This window comes from Silurus aristotelis (genome assembly GCF_946808225.1).
Source record: "Silurus aristotelis genome assembly, chromosome: 28".
NCBI classification, from domain to species: Eukaryota; Metazoa; Chordata; class Actinopteri; order Siluriformes; family Siluridae; genus Silurus; species Silurus aristotelis.
Window position 1 is genome coordinate 3569465 of NC_139601.1, and position 19412 is coordinate 3588876.

Here is a 19412-nt window from a genome sequence, read left to right on the forward strand (position 1 = left end):
GAATGCACAGCACGCGGACGGGGAGGTTAGACGTCCGCGCATGCGCACTAGCACTTTGGGCCATATTGGAATGAGGTCGTGAACGACTAAAAACGAAGGCGGAAAAAAAAGAGACACGGGGCATCTATTAAAGAAAAAACTCTCCTCGGAGGTAAGAAACAAATTGAGGGTTTAATATCAGGGCGGTTTGGGGAGTTAATTTAGTGTCGGATCGGGAGGGATTAGATTTACGCATTCGCTCGTGCTGGTTTGCTTTTTTTCTTTCCCATCGGGTGAAAATAAAAAATAATAACCTCAAAAAAAAAATGACCAAAAAATTAAACATGACTTTGCTCGAATGACGTTTGGATCGAAGTTGATTTGGTTCCTTTGCGTTTATTTTTTGTTTGTTTGCTTGTTTGTTTGTTTTTTTCGGCTTAATGTTGCGCTCACAAATGGAGCACCAAAAAAATATTTATTATAAGACACTCAGGTTGTAACGTGCATTAAAAAAAACACGCTTTCGTGCTGTGTGTGTGTGCGCGCGCGCGCGCGTGCGTGCGTGCGTGCGTGCGCGAAAGTTGCTTTTATGCGTGGAAACGTTGTAGAGCTGAAATACGTGCGTGTAGAAACGGGAATAAAAAAAACACACACAAGGAAACAGTTGCAGTATATTTGTTGTATATAGTGTGTGTGTGTGTGTGTGTGTGTGTGTGTGTGTGTGTGTGTGTGTTGCATAAGAGCACGATGTCCGCAGTTCCTATATTACCCTCTGTTTTCACTCACCTTCATATGCAAGTTCACTGCTACTATTGATAAATAATAATAATTATTATTATCATTATATATAATAATTCGTATTGCATTAGAAGATTGGTGAGGAAGCCGCATTATTAAAGTTGTTTTTAGGGAAACTCCACCCTGAAACACATGAAACACACAACCTTCTTCCTGTTCACATCTTCACTGCTTCTCCATTGATTAGACTTTGAGCTTTTCATGGTCTGGTTGAGAAGTTTGGAGATGGTGAGCTGTGATGATGCCAGACTGTGACTTTTGCTGTAACTGGATATGTTAGGAGGAAGGAATGGACAAGACAGGACAGGACAGGACATGAGCAGAGACATTGGGGTTCAGCAGAAGATCTCCAGAAGATCTTCTGCTGGAAAAGTATATACATGTTATTTTACTCTGATATGTAGAGTAACTCCAGGGTTTCCATTGAGAAAATGACCGACTGGTTTTCCACCAAATTTGGGACTCGTTGAATATTTTATTACTGATTCACGTGTTGATCTGTTTTAATGCTCCTTCTTGTCATTCAGTCGAATTCATAAGTTGACCTGTTATGCCTGGAAAAATACGTATAATACGTAAAACATATTTTTTTACATTATATACAACAACTCAATTTACAGTTTAATTTACACACTTGTACACAATTTTTGTTTGTTATTTTGAACCATAACTTTTATTTATTTGTTAGCGTGATGATCAGAGACCGAGCGTTGTTGTTGTTTGCTTTTCCAGCGTCTTTTGCTTGTTTGACCTCTTTAAAATGCGTCTGATCGATACGCCATCCATCTATTGCACGCTGTGGACAAGAAGGTCGAGTTATACAGTAACGGTGGTGGGTGTTGGGGGGGGGGTGTTAACAGGGGTAATCTTTTAAACAGGATGATAAGCATAGACGATGATCAGTTTTGCTTACTTATCATATTTCTCGTCCCTTCTCTGCCCTCCAGAAGCTACTTAAGATATTCACATTTCCCAGAAGACTACACGATAACAGTTTACACCTTTTGAAAGTTTACCCCCCCCCCCCTCCCGGCTCACAGGGGTCTCCTGAACGACTCTTACAAACCCGAGGAAGCAACTATCTGCTATATGATATACCGTATTTAAAGCGAAACAAAAAAAACAAAAAAAAACAACTAATAAATTCGGATTTAAAAAAAAATTGTTTTACTGTGAAGAGCGTTATTGCATCATCGTCTAACACAAACGTTTTTGTGATTTTGTACGTTTTGGAAATACGACTCGCTAGAAACTTGTTAAATTGCTGTCCGAATGTAAACGTTAGCTAAGATTTGTTGTGTAAAAAAAATCCAGACATTCCCTGAAAAACGAGTCAACCCGTATAAGGCTGTTTACAACAACAATTTGTCAATGATTATAACTGTTAATTGATTAATGAACAGCAGATCATGCTCTTTCATCTTCATGTTAATATATAGAGTTATAATAGTGTCAAAGTATCAATGACTGAAAAAATACGACAATAACTAACCAAAAATCTTGTCATGTTGCCAAGAAACTGAAACTTTCCTGTGGTGGAAAACATCTCGACCATTCCAAAGCACTGACACTGAACACTTCTTAAGTTTTAAAATCCGATATTCACTGAACGATCTAACAATAACACAATGAAATTACATCTTATTTACCTGTTTATTATTACATTATTATTCTACCGTATAAATCCTGGGGAATAAACTGCTATAGAAATACATTAAGATTACAGCCAGAGATTCCACCGGAGCTGCTGTTCTAGAAAATTCAGCAATGCCTTCTGACCAATCAAAATGGAGAGTTCATTAGCGGACATAACTGAATATGGTCAGGTTTGATTTTTCAGTTCTGGAAACAGCTTTTTTTCGCTCTGTGACTTACAACAATTTATGAATGAGAGCTCCGGAATAATCCAGAATGCAGCGTGGGTATATGATGCAGTTACAACAGGGAATCAATTTTGTTGATAGTAAAGTACAAGCTAAAGTGTTGAGTGCAAAGACACTTGCAAATAAGCTTTAAATCTGATCTTGGGAACATGATATAGTAAAGTTGTGTATCAGATGTGTTTTTATTCATCAGTACATTTTAGTCCTTTGTTTAAAGACCGAAGCACAGAACAGGTTTATTTATGTAACAGACAATAACGATGTTTGGTGCCAACTCGGGATTTTGTGTTGTCCGTGTTCTCCATGGTGTAATAGTTGCACCGGGTTGTGTGTGAATTCCCCAGAGCTTGCACCTGCACCCTATGCGAGTTACACCTTGGTCTTAAGGTGCTAGCTAAGCACTCGGTCGCCAAGCTGGTGTCATCGGGCGTCAGCGTTTCTCGACGCGTCTCAGCCGGAGCACAGATTTCTTCAACAATGCAAGATGTGCATAGAAAGCGGGATGACACTGTATTTACTCGCCTCACTGTGTCATTCCTATACATAGATCATGGCCTAACCCTGGTGTATTTATATAGCACCTTGCACAAAACTGTCACAACTTAAAAAAAAACAGAAACGCAACTTCGTTCCCAGGGAGTAAAGCGATAATCCAGGAAAACAGGCTGAACTCATTTAGTCAGAATTTTATTACATTTAGTTCTGCAGCTTTATTGAAATGGTAAAACTTTTTTACTGTTTTAGTTTATAAATTTTTTTACCTCAGTGCTGTTAAGGGGGTTCTTGATTCTGATTGGTCAGAAGGTGTACAGTTGTATAGTTTTTTTTTACAAATCTGATAGTCACCCTGGCGGGAATTTATTAAACAGATTTAAATGTGTAGAAAAACCTTTTGTTGTGGTAAAATTTTCAGTCAGGATTCATTTCTTTTCATTTTTTTTAACAAGTCTTCAGTTTAAGCACTTTGTAAAAGCTTTTTCGCCAGGGCGTATTAGTTAGCTTTTTTTTTTTTATGAATAAAAATTAAAGAGAAATTAAAAAGGCTTAAAAAAGGAGAATATACAATTTGACTGATTAGGCCATGCGCACAAGGGACAGCAATAAACCTTCCCGATACGAGCAGGGGTCAGTCACGGGGTGTCACAGTATTAGTTATTTCTGTGCACTATTTACTCAAGTGGCTTTTACAGAGACTTTTACAGTGATGCAAATAGAGTTAAAAGTAGCAACACGCAGGACAAGTAAACGTCATTAAAGCAGGCATCTGAACTTAAACCAGCGCCTCTTCTTTCACCACCAAGGAGCGCCTGTCAACTCTGCGCTTCTAGTCGAATGCCCAGTTAGTCCAGTGACTCCCAGTTGAGTTCTCATGGAGCCCTGGACGACCATATAGTCCACGCATTTGCTCTCTCAGAGCGCCGAGTGAGTATATGCCAGGAAAGCCAAAATAAGAAGGACAATATTGCATGTGCGAGTGCTCGAATTTGGAGCGTTTGGAGATTTGTTACATTGCATAGAGCGGGCAATAATGCTCTATACTCGAAGACATGTTTGCGATATGTGGTACGTAATACACTGTGTAGGTCTGCATAAAAACAGAGGTCTAAAGTGTTATTGCTGGACTGCGTCACTTGTAGTTTGGTCGACTGATGTCGCCAGAAGCGTTTGTAGGCTGTCGGTTTTTGCAGCACTCTTCCAACTCTCGGCTCCTCAGCGGCGCTGCACTTGGACTAAGTTGCACTGGATGAAGGTGCCCGCCAAATGAATAAATTACATTTACGTTTACAGTGTTTGGCAAGCGTTCCCGTCCGGCGCGACGTACAGAAAGTGCTTTGTTGTCTCCTTGGAAAGCATCCTCCCCTCGTACTAGCGCAGACACGCTCTGCCAGAACCAGGAATGCGATACAGGCGTGATTAGCGTTTATTTAAGTGCTTATTGAAGAGATGATGCTTCAGTCTGCGTTTAAAATAGGAAAAAAAAAAAGGTCAGAAGTTCAAATCCCACATTCAGGCGGCTCATGCTGATGCTGAAATCTTATGTATTGCTTAATGTTTTTTAAATCGCAGTGTTGGAGTATGTAATTGCATTTTCACTTTCACTTCAAATCCAGTTACTTGTAATATTAAAACCTTTTATTATGAAAATCAGGCTTGTGTATATACATATATATATATATATATATATATATATATATATATATATATATATATATATATATATATATATATATATATAATCACATGATTGTATGATGAGCTTTTTTATTATTTTTCTATTCATCTATTTTAAATGCACTTAAATAAATACTTTTTAAGTTTTTAATACTGTAATCAACATGGGCATGGACGAATATGGATGCTTTATGCAAATGCTTGTTTTTATTATTAGTGAAACCAAACTATTTATATATAATATTCTTGTGCATGTAAGTAATTATGGTGTTTTAAATGACATTAATCATCAGGTCACCAAACTGAACTTTTGCTATGTTTCCACACGGACGGTTTTAATTGACGGACGTGTGCACCATGGCGGATTTTGGTGCTTAATTTGTCAGTAAAACAAATGTTTAGAGATTGTTATTTTTCGGTAAAGTTTACTATATATTTTTTTTTATATCTGAGTAAAGAAAGGACATCATGAGTAATTGTGTTCCATTGGAGGTTTTATTTTTGCATCTTTTATATTTACTTGTTTATATTTTTCATAAAAACTGTCGTATTTTATTTAATTTCTGGTCAAAGGAACGAAATAAACTTGAAAAATAAAAATATATTACTATATACATGGTAGGTGTATCAGTATATACTTCCAGCGCTGAGTATTTTTCATTTTGAAGGAAAATGTGCTCCTGATTTTTGGTGGACAGAGGCAGCGATTTGTTTGGTTTTAATTCAAGGTTGGAGACTAATCATAAACAGATTATCTGTGGAATGCCTTTCGACCTAGAGAGCATTCAGTCTGTCACTTTGTCGTGGCTTTGGTTTTTAAAAATGAATAACCAAACCATAGATAAAGCTTTAAAAAAAAAAAACAGTTCAATGTTTCAGGTCAGGGTTCGATACCAATGTCCTACATGACGTAAGCTGTTATTCTGACATGTGACCAGCGGCTTCAAAGCCCCGGCGTATTCTCTCTTCAACCAGTTCACTCTTTGCACTTTCTATTCCTGACTGTGTGAGTAGTGATAACAGTGGGGTTAGAGGTTGCAGGAAGGGTGTTTGAGTGGTCGGGGTGGTGCTTAGCGTGATAAACTTGCGCCGTTACACTCTATGACATTAGCATGTTTTTTTTCCCCAGCGTATTACTAGCTGCACGTGTATAACGCTTGATTCATCCGGGGGGTTTTTTTCTTCTCCGTTTGCGAGACAGAGGGTGTTTATTTATAAGCAGCCTGGAGAGAGAAATCAGTAGCCTTGAAAAATCTGATTTTGTGTTTAGGGTGGTTATTAGTAGTTGCCTTGAGGACAAATCGGTTCAATGACCAGAAATGGGGAGAAAAAATCGACTCCCTATTGCCTTTCGCAGAAGTTTACCTTCATTTGGTGTGTTTGCTTCCATTGAAAAAGTACTCTTCTGATAATCCACGTTTTTGTTGAGGTAAGAGTGAACATTTTTTGCACTTTTTTACCTGCAACGTGATATTTCAGAACCTTAATAGGATAATGACATTGCTTGTTGAAATCATCCTATTTCCTTTACCCTTTGTTAACACAAGTTGCTGATTAGCTTACCGTATGTTATTGTATGTGCTGCTACTTTACATCCTCGTCATTTGAGGAACAAATATAAAACTGGGTAGGACAGCAGGGATTTTTTTTTTGCCCAGTGATCTAGCTAATGAAAGTATGGTCTCTCCACCCCTGTGAGTTATTTTTTATATGCATGCCTTTGAACAGTTCTCTGGACATATCTAAGTAGCCTTCAGCTGAATTGTTGTTAGGATGGATGGATAGATGGATCGTTTTATTTATCCCGGAGCCTTCAAGTATCGAAACACATGTACAAATGCTTCTCCTGCTTTATAATTGTATATATTGCAAGACGTTTCATACCCAGACGCAGGATTTTCTGCATTCTGTCATACGCCCACTGTTAGTCCAGAGGAATGTCCCAACTATTTTGCTGCAGAAATATCAAACCCAGCGTATTCTTCCTCTGTCTCAACCCCTTCCTTCCTTCATTGCAGCCCTTTATTATTCTATAATCGTCTGCCTCCGAGTGGAAAGAGCATCGTGCAGGGCTTTGAGGCTTGCCTTTTTTTTGCGCCTGCATTGGAGAGCTCTGGGATACAATCTCCCATGCCTCTGTCTCTTCACTCCGAGCACAATGTGGTGGAGGAGGTGGCGGCAGTGGCGGTGGTGGTGATGGGGGTGGGGGCGGTAGTCACGGCGGGTGGCTCGGGTCAGCTAGCGACTGTCAGAGCGAGCCTGTCGCTCCCTCATCTCTCCTTTTTAATAGAGATGTCAAGCGTCACAAAGACAACTTGACAGCTCGGGCTGAATGGAGCCGTGGAGTTAATGGCACTTTGTTTTAAATGTTTTTCATTCTTTATTTAAGCCTTTTTTTTCCCCCCTTTTGAAGCGTTAAATGGTTTATATTTGAGAAGGTTTGCAAGCTAGGAGTCTTTTCTCATAGTTTCGAAGACTAGACTTTTCGGTTTGGTTAGTGTTTAACACTTTAAAATTTTTTGATGCTAACATGGTGCTTAAACTTAATAAACATGAAACATGATCCTGTACCCACTGTGATTCTTGGTTTTAGCTGACAGGACATGAACCCTGCTGCTTTAGGAATTTTACCTCAGGATTCAGTGTGGATAATGGGATGCTTTTCTGCACACCACGGTTGTAAAAAGTGGTTATATGATTTACCGTTGCCTTCCTGTCAGCTGTTCAGGCATTCTCCCCTGATCTTCCTCATCAGCGAGGCATTTCTGCCCACAAGCTGCCACCTGCAATTGTTTCAAATGATGTTGTTTGTTTGGTATTTCGTGTAAACTCCTCAGAATGTGTGTGAAAGACCCAAAAGATCAGCGGTATTGCATATAATAATATTAACAATGCTTTTTTCTCAGTACTGGAATCACTATATGGTAAAATAGTGTTTATACAGTAGATTTATTAAGATGTTTTTAGATTATAAATTTGTGATCTTTTTTTTTTCAGTGTTGGTTAAAGCTTTTGTTTTTATGCATGATCTTCTGGAAAGAAAAAATATATATAAACCCAAAAGCCGACCCGACTGTCTTTCAAAACGGATCAGATCCCTGTTATAAAGAGGAATTGTCCTTCAACAGTATTAGCACATCAATAGGGTTGAGTGTCAAATGTGCGCATCGTTCACGCCTGTCAAGACCCATGTGGCAGTTGTGGGAAAATAGCTGTTCTATTGCTATAGAGTTTTGTGTGCGTGCGTGTGTGTGTGTGTGTGTGTGTGTGTGTGTGTCTTTTCTGGGTTGAAGTGTGTGCGATCCCTAATCATTTCAGACATCACAATGAGCTTTGTTGAGGGAAAAAAAAAGAATATCAAAACCAGTTTCACAAATAAAATAAATGTTCAATCCAGCAGGTTCGAGAGAGAAAATTCCCTGCAAACGTTCACCATTTAACCTTTTATGTTCCGTAACCGTTTCAGAAATTTTACTTCAGGAACCATTGTATCGCCGCTAACTGTTTGAGGACCGTCCTCTGTTGTAAATGTCCTAATTTGTGAATTAAGTGGACAGATGTTTGCAGCTGTAAAAAAGGAAAAAAAAAAGCCAAAGCCGTGTTTAATTTTGCGCTCGGTGTAATTGGGAGTAATCCTAATCATACGCGTTGGTATTCATCTCCCTCGCAGTGGATTAATTCCTTTCTTTTATGGAGCATTTGACTGAGGGCAGTTGTCAAAAAAAAAAGCGAACACAGACTAGTCTGGCTTTTTAATTAAGCCTTCAAGTTGTTGTTTAGCTGTTGGGCATTGAGCTGTTTTAAAAGCGTCACTGTGTATTTTAAAAACTCACTCTACATTTTTACACACACACACACACACACACACACACACACACACACACTGACATGTCAAATGTGGCTTTTTTGCAGCGCCTGCTTATCTCCACATTGATCACTGTCTCATGAGCTCTCTCTCTCTCTCTCTCTCTCTCTCTCTCTCTCTCTCTCTCTCTCTCTCTCTCTCTCTCTCTCTCTCTCTCTCTATATCTATCGTTTTCACACGTATTTTTAAAAACTGTTTTCATTTCTTATTTTCTTGCTTCCCTACAACAGACGCTGTGAGATCTGATTCCAAAATGAGCCAAGATGCGCTGGAGTCCGGTAAGGGATATACAAATATATATAATTATCATTTATTAAAAAGAATGTGCTGTTGATGCACGTGTTTGCATGCTGCAGTTGGCAGTTAAAATGCGAGACCTTCCTGACTCAAATCAATTCGATCCATTTCATTTGGACCGTAATGAAAGAGCAACTTTAGTGGAAATAAATCGCTTCATTAAGAAACAAAATATTTTGGGTGCATGTGAACACAGGGACGTACTTCATTTTTATTAAAGTGGCTTATTCCAGTTGCATAACAATCAATTTAATAAAATTTATTCATCACGTCAAAATTGTCAGCTGTTCGTGGTGACGTTTAATGTTGTGCAGAAGCTGGCAACTGTTTTCAATAAAAAAAAATTTTTTTTATAAAAATGTATAAAGAAATGTAATAAATATGAAGAAATGTAATATGTTATATTATGTGTAATAATATGTATGTAATAGATACTACAATACCTGTGAGACTGCATAAATATTTAAGTTAATAATACATTCAGGAAAGCTATGAAACAGTGAGAATATCTAGTTGATTGGATTTTTGTTGATTGGAATTTTTGTTTTTATAATTTGGTGCGTGTGTTTTTTTTTTTTTTTTTTTTTTTTTTTTTTTTTTTAAAAACCCTCGTCTATATTGTGTGTAATGAATATTGTGTGTCTTTGCTACCACACGTTTTACCTAGTGTGTGTGTCTGAAGTTAATAATACACTTGTTGCATGTGATCTATCGCATTTTGTGCCGTTTCAGATGCGGACTCTAGTCAGGACGCGTCAGAATTTAACTGGGACGATTACCTGGAGGAGACGGGCGCACTGTTTGTACCTCACCATGCCTTCAAACATGTAAGCATACAGCTTTGAGTTGAGGCTACTTCAGGCTCCTGTTCTGCTTCCTGACATTGACACACACACACACACACACACACACACAATGTTTTTTTCTTTTTCCACAGTCATCTTTAGTATTGCACATTTTCACACTTTGTGTTAAATAACCATTTGCTTTGTTACCACAGAAATCAATTTAAATCCATATTTATGACAACACAAACACATCAAAACTCCTCTGTGCAAGTGTGTGTGTGTGTGTGTGTGTGTGTGTGTGTGTGTGTGTGTGTGTGTGTGTGTGTGTGAGGGAGACCTACTGAAACTAGCCTGGTTTTCAGAAGGGACTCGTATACATAGGATAATAAAAACTCATTACAAAAAAACGGCCATGAAACATGAACATACAGGGAAATAATGAAAGATAATAAGTTTATAAGAGAGAAATCCCTGCAACTGTTCATAAAGTCTCAACTGCGAGATTTTAACGTGCATGATCTTTAAGGCGTTTGTATTTTATTCAAATGCTCTTGTCATCGCGATGGACATTTGTTTAGTCGTCTTATTATTATTATTATTATACATACCATAATAAATAGTTTACTGTAATTCCATTGCTCTATTTTATAGGCGTTTGGATTCAAGGCGACATGCTTCCAGCTATAAGAAGTTAAATAACCTGCTGTATTTCTTCTCTTTATTGACATTATTGAAGTTACTGTCAGTAATCATGCGGTGCTGCTCCACTCTTCACACACTGTATGATTCTGGACAATTGTTCTGAATATATTAGCATTATTATTTTCCTTCATTCTATTGATTTAGCCTGAACATACAGTACAGACCAAAAGTTTGGACACACCTTCTCATTCAAAGAGTTTTCTTCACACTGAAGGCATCAAAACTATGAATGAACACATGTGGAATTATATATGGAATTATATACATAACAAAAAAGTGTGAAAAACCGGAAAAATTTCATATTCTAGGTTCTTCAAAGAAGCCACCTTTTGCTTTGATTACTGCTTTGCACACTCTTGGCATTCTCTTGATGAGCTTCAAGAGGTAGTCACCTGAAATGGTCTTCCAACAGTCTTGAAGGAGTTCCCTGAGAGATGCTTGGCACTTGATGGCCCTTTTTCCTTCACTCTGCGGTCCAGCTCACCCCTAAACCATCTCGATTGGGTTCAGGTCCGGTGACTGTGGAGGCCAGGTCATCTGGCGCAGCACCCCATCACTCTCCTTCTTGGTCAAATAGCCCTTGATGCCTTCAGTGTGACTCTACAATTTTCATAGTCATGAAAATAAAGAAAACTCTTTGAATGAGAAGGTGTGTCCAAACTTTTGTGTATATATATATATATATATATATATATATATATATATATATATATATATATATATATATATATATCATCCACATATCTATATATTATCTGTATATACGCTAGATATAACTTTTGTATCCCCTATTCTCTACACATATTGTGCCTCAAATACATCATGTGCCAACATCACCTCTCATACATGTTTGTGTTTATATTTATACAATGCACAGAACTTTTATATGTACTTGTACTTGCTCAAGAGCTTATGCACATAATCAATGCAATAGCCTTTATTTTTATTTGCTGTAACTTTATACACTCTATGGAGAAAAGTATTGGGACACCTGACTTTCCCAGCCATATGAGGTTCTTTCCCAAACTGTTATCGCAAATCTGAAGGGAAACAATTGTCTTTTTAATGAAGTAGCACAAAATTTTCCCTTTACTTCAACTAGGAGAACCAGACCTGCTCCAGCATGACAAAGCCCTCATGCACAGAGCATTCTATATGACGATATGCTTTGCATGGGTTGGAGTGGAAGATCTCCTGCTATAGAGCTCTGACCTCAACCCTATTGAACACCTTTGGGATGAATGTGAACGCTGACTGCACCCCAGGCCTCCTCCTCCTTTACCAACACCCTTGTGTCTGAATGAGCACAGATCTTCACAAGCACATTTATTGGAACATCTTCCCAGATGATCGGAGGGATTTACAAGAGCAAAGTGGGACTTAATGTGGACTGCGACGCTCAAAACGCACACACCATATTTATGACCAGGTGTCCGCAAACTTTTGTCAATATTGTGTATATTATATGCTGTGCATATATTTGCCCATTTGTCTGCCCTTGTCAATTTGCACAATTGCTCCTATTTGCAATTCTAGTAGATGCTAGACTGGATTGTATGTGTCTATCTCTTTATTTATCTATCTATCTATCTATCTATCTATCTCAGATGGATCAAGGCCTGCAGACGGGTCTGACTCCGGGAATGAAGTTGGAGGTTTCGGTGCGTGGAGAACCCGCCGGAGCTTATTGGGTGGCCACCATCATCACCACCTGCGGCCAGCTGCTGCTGTTACGCTACGAAGGCTACCACGATGATCGCCGCGCCGACTTCTGGTGTGATGTCATGACCGCCGACCTGCACCCCATCGGCTGGAGCAGGCAGCACGGTCGACCCATGAGACCGCCTGAGGGTGAGAGCATGGGGTTATGTGTGGTTTTCTTCTTGCATTAATCTTAATGTTATTTCTGTGATCCTCAGGAATGCTTCATGTTGAATGCTTAATATATGTGCTTCCTTTAAGACTTAAATTACTAATGAAAATGTCCCACTCATGTGCTAAGAATGAAATTGGTAAAAAAAAAAAAAAAAAAGAAATCATAATCATAATAATCCTTAAATGAGTTACATAGTTTAAAAGCAACTGCACATCAATAAACTCCGATGTGATTCTAATAAGCTGATTTTATTCCTGGCAGCATCGTGCAACATTGTGCAAGTTCACGCTTGATATGCACTCCACTGCTGAGGAAGTGGGGGGATGGGCCAACCTGTGTTGTGACTAGATTTGTGTTCTATTTTAGATGACGGCTCGGTGTTATACACCGTCCAAAACGCGCAAGTTCTCTTTACTCAAACAGCTGCAAGATGCACTGTGTTATATACTGTTACTGGTTTGTAGTCTGCAGGCAAAAGTGGATGTGCACTCGTGGTCCTGGTCAATTAAGAAAAATTTGGATTTATAGAAGCACAAAGTCAAAATTTCAAGGAAGGCAGCCAGGTTTCAGCTGTTGTACGGGGTGTGTATGAATGCCTTTACACCCTATAGCAGTTAAATTTTATTCAACGGTTGGTGTTAAATGTGCTTTAAGGTGTGCGAGAGAAGCATCAGGACTGGGAGTCCCTGTTGGAGAAATCACTCTCAGAATCCTGTAGCGCACCGGCTAACCTGCTGGAAGGAGTGAGTCATATAAACTACACATACTTTTGCTGACCTTATACGTGTGGTGTGTTTAGAGGAAGATCTAAAGGGAGGGTGTGTTTTTTTATTTTTCCATAAACCAAAGGCCCAACGCGGTTGCAACCCTGTAGACCTGCTGAGTCCGGGCCTCAGTGTGGAGCTGGTGGATAAAGAGGATGCCGGCATGGTCTGGGGGGCTACAATTGAGGATAACATCGGGGGACGACTCCGTCTGCGCTACGCCGGCACAGAAGGACTTTCTGACACGCACTCCATCACCTGGATATTCTACCTGAACCCCCTGCTCCATCTTCCTGGTTGGGCCAAAGAGCATGGCTGCACCCTCAGACCTCCATCAGGTGAGCTGTGAGGGCTCTGGTTACTGAGTATACACCACTCATTTTGTGGAAAATTGTTAAACAAAAAGCATTTGATTGGTTGTATGTAAGTTTCTTGGGTCAATACTTGGTAGAACCACCTGTGTAGGGTCTTGATAGGGTTGGGCGCTATATGCAAAATATGTAGGGTCGGGCTAAAATATTTACATGTGGGGATCCCATAATTTGGCTCCAGAAGCAACTTCCTGAACCCTTCTTTCTCCACAGTTTGAATGGGTTCTATGTCCTTTGCTTTGTTATGTGTTATTGTACTTATGTCTTTCCCTTTTTTTTTTTGCTCGTCCTAAAGAGTACCGACAGACAGACTTTATTGAATGCCGAGTGGAAGCCGTGCTCCGCCTCCAGGGATATCTGTTGCACGCATTTGGGTGCATTCCTCATATTTGCCAGCATGTATGGTTTTCAAGTTGCTAAAGAGATTACTAGTGTTTCCACCTTTGGCTACATCACCACAATACAAATGGCATAGTATTGTTTGTTGGCCAATGTCAGAGATTTTGAACAAAAAAAACAGGTTCCATACAACAGGAGCAAGCGTGCACAGGCAACTCCAATTTGCAAGCTCATGAGATTTAACAATAGGCACAGCAAAAGTGAATAAGAACATTCAGAAAGTCGTGTTGAAGAGCACGAGGAAGGATTGGTTATAAAGAGGGTGGCCTCCTCTGTCGTATGGAACTGGTTTCAATTCCATATGACTGGTTAAAACAGCCATAAATATTTTAGCCAAACATGCAACTTTCCAAAGTAACGCTGCATTATTCTACTTATATAAGTCTAAAATACATATTTTGCAATTGTAATTTAACTTGGGTTTACAGAAAATTTGACTCCAAAGTTTTTTGTTCTGATGTCGCAATATAATTTCTATATCGTCTGGAAAATATTGTGATATAAATTTTAGCTCATATCGCCCTTGCCACAAATTTTCAATTGAATTGGGCTTTGGCCATTGACTGGATCTTTTTAGTAGATTCAGGTTCTACTCCAGTGAACCCCGTCCGAGTCTCTCACTCGTCTTGTCCTGAACAGGTTGTCTTAACATTTCCCCTGTATTTGGTTCTATCCATCCCAGGATCCTCCTTGACCAGTTTTCCAGACCTTACTAAAGAAAAGCATCTCCATAACCTAATTCTCCCTCTACCATGCTTTTACGGTTTGGATGGTGTCCTCAGGGATCATACGCAGTCTTGGGCTTCTGCCAAACACTTCAATTTGTCTGAAGGATTAAAAAACTTTTTGCACATCCACTTTCCACTTTAGAGAAACTCCAAATGGATTTATTTTTTAGTGCTGCCTACAATGCAAGAAATAATTTAACATGCTCTTCATGCTTCAGAAGACATTTCAAGGCTGAAAAAAAAAATGCTTCAGTGCAGGTTTCAGTTCTGCGAGCTTGTAGGAATGCGGTTATAAAGCAGCGGCCTGTTTTTAATCAGTTTATGAATTGGTTTAATTGGGATAGGATTCGGGTTTTTACACTTATTTCTACAAATTTGATTCATGTAGCTTAAACATTCGCTTAGGAATGGAGCCATTTCATTTATAACTGAAAGCATTTCTGCGAACGCCTATTATTTAACAATCCGCACCTTAAAAAGCACGTTTCTTACCTATATAAAAGCAAAGGCTGGTTTTATAGCTACATTCCAGTTGGAAAACATAACAAAACGTCTTTGCCTACAAGCCTGCTGAAAGGCATTACGGTCCCGTCTGTTCGGTTATAAATGTTTACAATTGATTTCAATCTAATGCATCGCGTTCTTTATACAATCATATGTAATTTAATGGCTATTGAGCAAGCATATGATGATTATAGCACTGTTTATGGGAGTCCAGATTGCCGTGTTCTAGGTTAGGGTTTAGCAGATCGATTGTGGAATCGAGTAGATCAGAGTCCAGGAGGTTGTGGGAGATAAACATTGCTGTATATTGGTATAAGTCATAATTATTTTGACAATCATTTTGTGTGTGTGTGCAGTATTGCTTCCGTTGCGCACTAAGGAGGAATGGGAGGAAGTGAGACAAGCCATCGGTAAAGAGCCAAAGGATTCAAGTATTAGTGAGGAGTTTTATAAGGTGAGCAAACGATTGTCTTGTGTGCACAAGGTCATTTAATTGGAAGTGCAAATTTATGGATATTTCAATAAAGAAATAATTACAGGTTGATGTGTGTGTGTGTGTGTGTGTTCAGGATCGGCCAGCCATCACTCCGCACTGCTTCGCTGAGGGGATGAAGCTCGAGGCAGTAGATCCTGCTGAACCTTTCACCATCAGCCCTGCATCTGTTGTCAAGGTAACACACTCACCTGCTCAGATGAAACACACTTTTGTCCTACCGCTAAATTATAACACACCCTCAAATTTCTGCCTCAGGTAACGGGAAGGTGTACAAAATGTACCCTCGTCAAGGTATCCCGAATTAATGATCATACATATTATAAAAACACATGGGACCTGCCTGGTTTTTTAGCATTGCCCAGGCGAAATTTTTATGCTAGCACTTGATTAGCTTATGTTTTTTGATGCAATAACACAATTCATTACTCTAATTTAAATTTATTAATTCACAACCTTCCTTCATATTGTATATCTTTATAATCGAACTGAATATATTTAGATCAGGATTATGAGTAAAACAATTAAACAAAATTAGTAAAAGGTTCATCACAGTCTGCTAATTTATTAAAAGTAAATGAAATGTAATTTATCGATTAATTATCTTTATATTATTCTTTCATTTATTTCCATCCTCCACTGTGACGGACAACTAGCATTATAGTATATACATAAAATATATATCTTTTTTTTTTTTTTTTGCATATCACATCATTGCATTTCATTCATTTTTATCCTGAACATTTAATTTTCTCTTCTCTTTCAGATGCTTATTTTTATACCAGTTGCAATCTTTCATTCTCTCCTGTATATTTGTAAAGCATTCAGACACGAATTTTACCTTCACCCTGGCAGCAAACTCCTCTTTCATTTTGAAAGGTGGCTCTCTGGCTGTCTATTTATTTTCACAAAGGCGGCCGTACGCCGCTTCGCCAGTCTTCCTAAACTCCCTTGGGCTGTTAAACGGCAGTCTAAAGCATATAACTCCTACTTCTTTTTTATAAACACTGATTTATAAAAGGTAGCTTCTGCTTTGTTTGTGTCATCAGGCCCATAATTAAATGATTATACCGCTTTAGCTTTTTTGTTTTCCTCCAAACAATTTAAGTCTCGGTTTAAATAAGAGCATCCTCATGTCCTTGTATATTCTTAAACATTTACAAGGAATTGGTCTCTGCTTAGTGCTGGATATTCACTTCCTTATTTTCTCAGTATTTGTGGAAGTTGCTTTTTATATTGCTGAAAGTAGATTAGTTTTCATGAGCGTGTGTTCTTGTATCACAAAGAATCAAAAATACAAATTGACCCCAAACCACTGCTTGTACTGGAACTCGTATAAGTAAAATTGTATTTATTTATAAGCATCAGTCCGCAGAGTGAATCCGATCCCAGATCCGCTCTATAATCAGACTCTTATAATTATATATGAATTATATAATCATATAATCAAATGTATATTTATCGTGTGTATGTGTGTATTTTGCATTGCAGGTGTTCAGCGATCAGTTCTTCCTGGTGCAGATGGATGATATGAGGGAGGAAGCCGAGCGAAAAGGAGGAAGCAGATCGTTTGTGTGTCACAGGGACAGCCCTGGAATTTTTCCAGCTCAATGGAGTTTCAAGAATGGAGTGAAGCTCAGTCCACCACTAGGTACAACAGTAAAATATTCACCTTCGACGTTCTAAAAAAAATTTTTAGGTTGTAAAAATTGAAAGCTAGAGGTGGATCATAAGCGATTCGTTAATTTTAAACGCGTCTTTAATGCGACTCGGAAGAACGAGTAGTCTCAAAGAGTGATTCGTTTTTTTTTGTTTGTTTTTTACTGGACGTGCATGAGCAAAGCATTGCAAAATTTCCGTAGGTTATGAGCAGGAAACAGAATCTTATGTACACTATGCAGTGCATTACACAGGAAACAGAATCGAGGAGTTCATTTGGTACTATCCGTTCATACTTTTCTCACTTGACTCTCATATACAAAATGCATTTATATATACATATACATTATAGGAACTATAGTCAAAGATTGTGTATGTAGGGGTTCTGCTTGTTGAAAATTTAACATTTTATTCTATTTCTGATCAAAGGAACTAAATGACTTAAAAAAATGTTTCAAAGAACCAGGTCATTGAAATTATCCGATCTTTTTATCACTAGTAGGGGCCCTACAACTCACCCCTGGGGAACACCAACACTTTCTTTTTTGTTTGAAAGAATGGCATTATAACATTATAATAATAAACAATAACAATGATAATCACCTTGAGATCTGAACCAGAAAATAATTCTTCTTCAATCCCAAAGCTCTGTGTATCTAGTAGAATTTTATGATCTATGATTTATAAACACTTATTACTTATGTCATTCTGTACCTGGACATTTACCACGTTAACTAGCACTGTTCAATACTGTTAAAAACTTACATCCTGACTAAAAAATTGGCCTATAAATTAACAGTGTAGACCAGGGGTGCCCAATACGTAGATCGCAATCTACCGGTCGATCGCAAAGGTAGTGTGGGTAGATTGCATGACATAAAAAATTAATATTTATTTATGCATTTTTATTTTTTTTATAGTAGGTAGATCATTTTGACTTGGTAATTTTATAAGTAGCATGCTGAAAAAGTGTGGCACCCCTGGTATAGACTGATGCATGCTTGAAAAGTTTCATCAGATTGCCGTTTTTCCACACCCATAAAGTTTTATTGTTTGTTTTGGTTTTGTTTTTTTCTGGTCTGCTTTCATTTGTGTGGTTTGAAACCAGGCTGAAAATTGCATACATATCGACTGTAATGTGTTTTCTACCAGCACATTATGGGTTAAACTTTTTTTTTTTTGTAAGGTGAGACAGGGTAAGTCCTGAATAATGGAAGATTAAGAGCTAAGCTGAAAACAAACATGCAAATCGCTTTGTGGCATCCTACAAATTTGAACCCTCCGAATCATATTAGTCATCTCTAAAACAACAGAGATGGATTGAAAGGTGCATTTAAGGCGACGCTGGTGATGTTCAGGATGACTAATATGCAGATCATTTGTGTTTCAAATATTTGAATAGTTCTTTGGGCTGAGGCGCTTTTGTATTATCTCGAAAAGAATAAGCAAATGACAGTGAAGCAGATAATAGTGTGGTACTCTCATCATCACTGCTTGTTAAATGTCTTTTGTCTATTGTGTGTGTGTGTGTGTGTGTGTGTGTGTGTGTGTGTGTGTGTGTGTGTGTGTGTGTGTGTGTGTGTGTAGGCTACCATGGGCAGGACTTTGACTGGGCTGATTATCTGAAACAGTGCGAGGCCGAACCAGCCCCACAACAATGCTTCCCCTCCGTGAGTCTTGTATTTTATAAAAAACACAATTTCACACAATAATTCCACTGTGAGTTTAGTGTAATAGAACACCAGAGATACAAAACACGTTTAATTTGATGATGACGATATTCTGTAATCTGTGTGTGAAGAGAAATAGTTTTTGCTTGTCTGCTTTCCTCGTATCAGGATCCCTCTGATCAGTGCTATAAAGAGTCCATGATGCTGGAGGCTGTTAATCCTGTTTGCCCTCAAAACATTCATGTGGCCACAGTCACCAAGGTCAAAGGTCAACATATCTGGATTAGACTAGAAGGTGATTCACTCATTCATGCAATGTTTTGTTTTAAAAGCTTGGGGTTTCTGGAGCGTTTTTGTTTTCATTAAATATTTGAAGTACACAATTGTAAATATACAGAATTCATTGGGCCGTGGAAATAAAATAGAATTCGATTGGAATAACATAAATACACTTTGTAGACAAT

General features: G+C 38.4%; 1 protein-coding gene across 3 annotated transcripts in view; it reads left to right on the top strand.

Moving 5' to 3' along the window:
- Window positions 1–19412, top strand: part of sfmbt1 (Scm like with four mbt domains 1) — a 27863-nt gene continuing 8451 nt past the window's right edge. Inside the window, exons 1-11 of one of the 3 annotated variants that reach the window (XM_083534751.1) lie at window positions 1–151; window positions 8928–8975; window positions 9727–9821; window positions 12092–12335; window positions 13015–13103; window positions 13210–13462; window positions 15483–15580; window positions 15696–15797; window positions 17111–17270; window positions 18866–18948; window positions 19117–19243. In XM_083534751.1, the coding sequence (XP_083390877.1) occupies window positions 8951–8975; window positions 9727–9821; window positions 12092–12335; window positions 13015–13103; window positions 13210–13462; window positions 15483–15580; window positions 15696–15797; window positions 17111–17270; window positions 18866–18948; window positions 19117–19243 (1276 nt within the window). In that variant the 5' untranslated portion in view covers window positions 1–151; window positions 8928–8950. Of the gene's footprint in view, window positions 152–5812; window positions 6262–8889; window positions 8976–9726; window positions 9822–12091; window positions 12336–13014; window positions 13104–13209; window positions 13463–15482; window positions 15581–15695; window positions 15798–17110; window positions 17271–18865; window positions 18949–19116; window positions 19244–19412 lie in introns of those variants that run through there. The other 2 variants (XM_083534753.1, XM_083534752.1) reach the window with 2 other exon arrangements.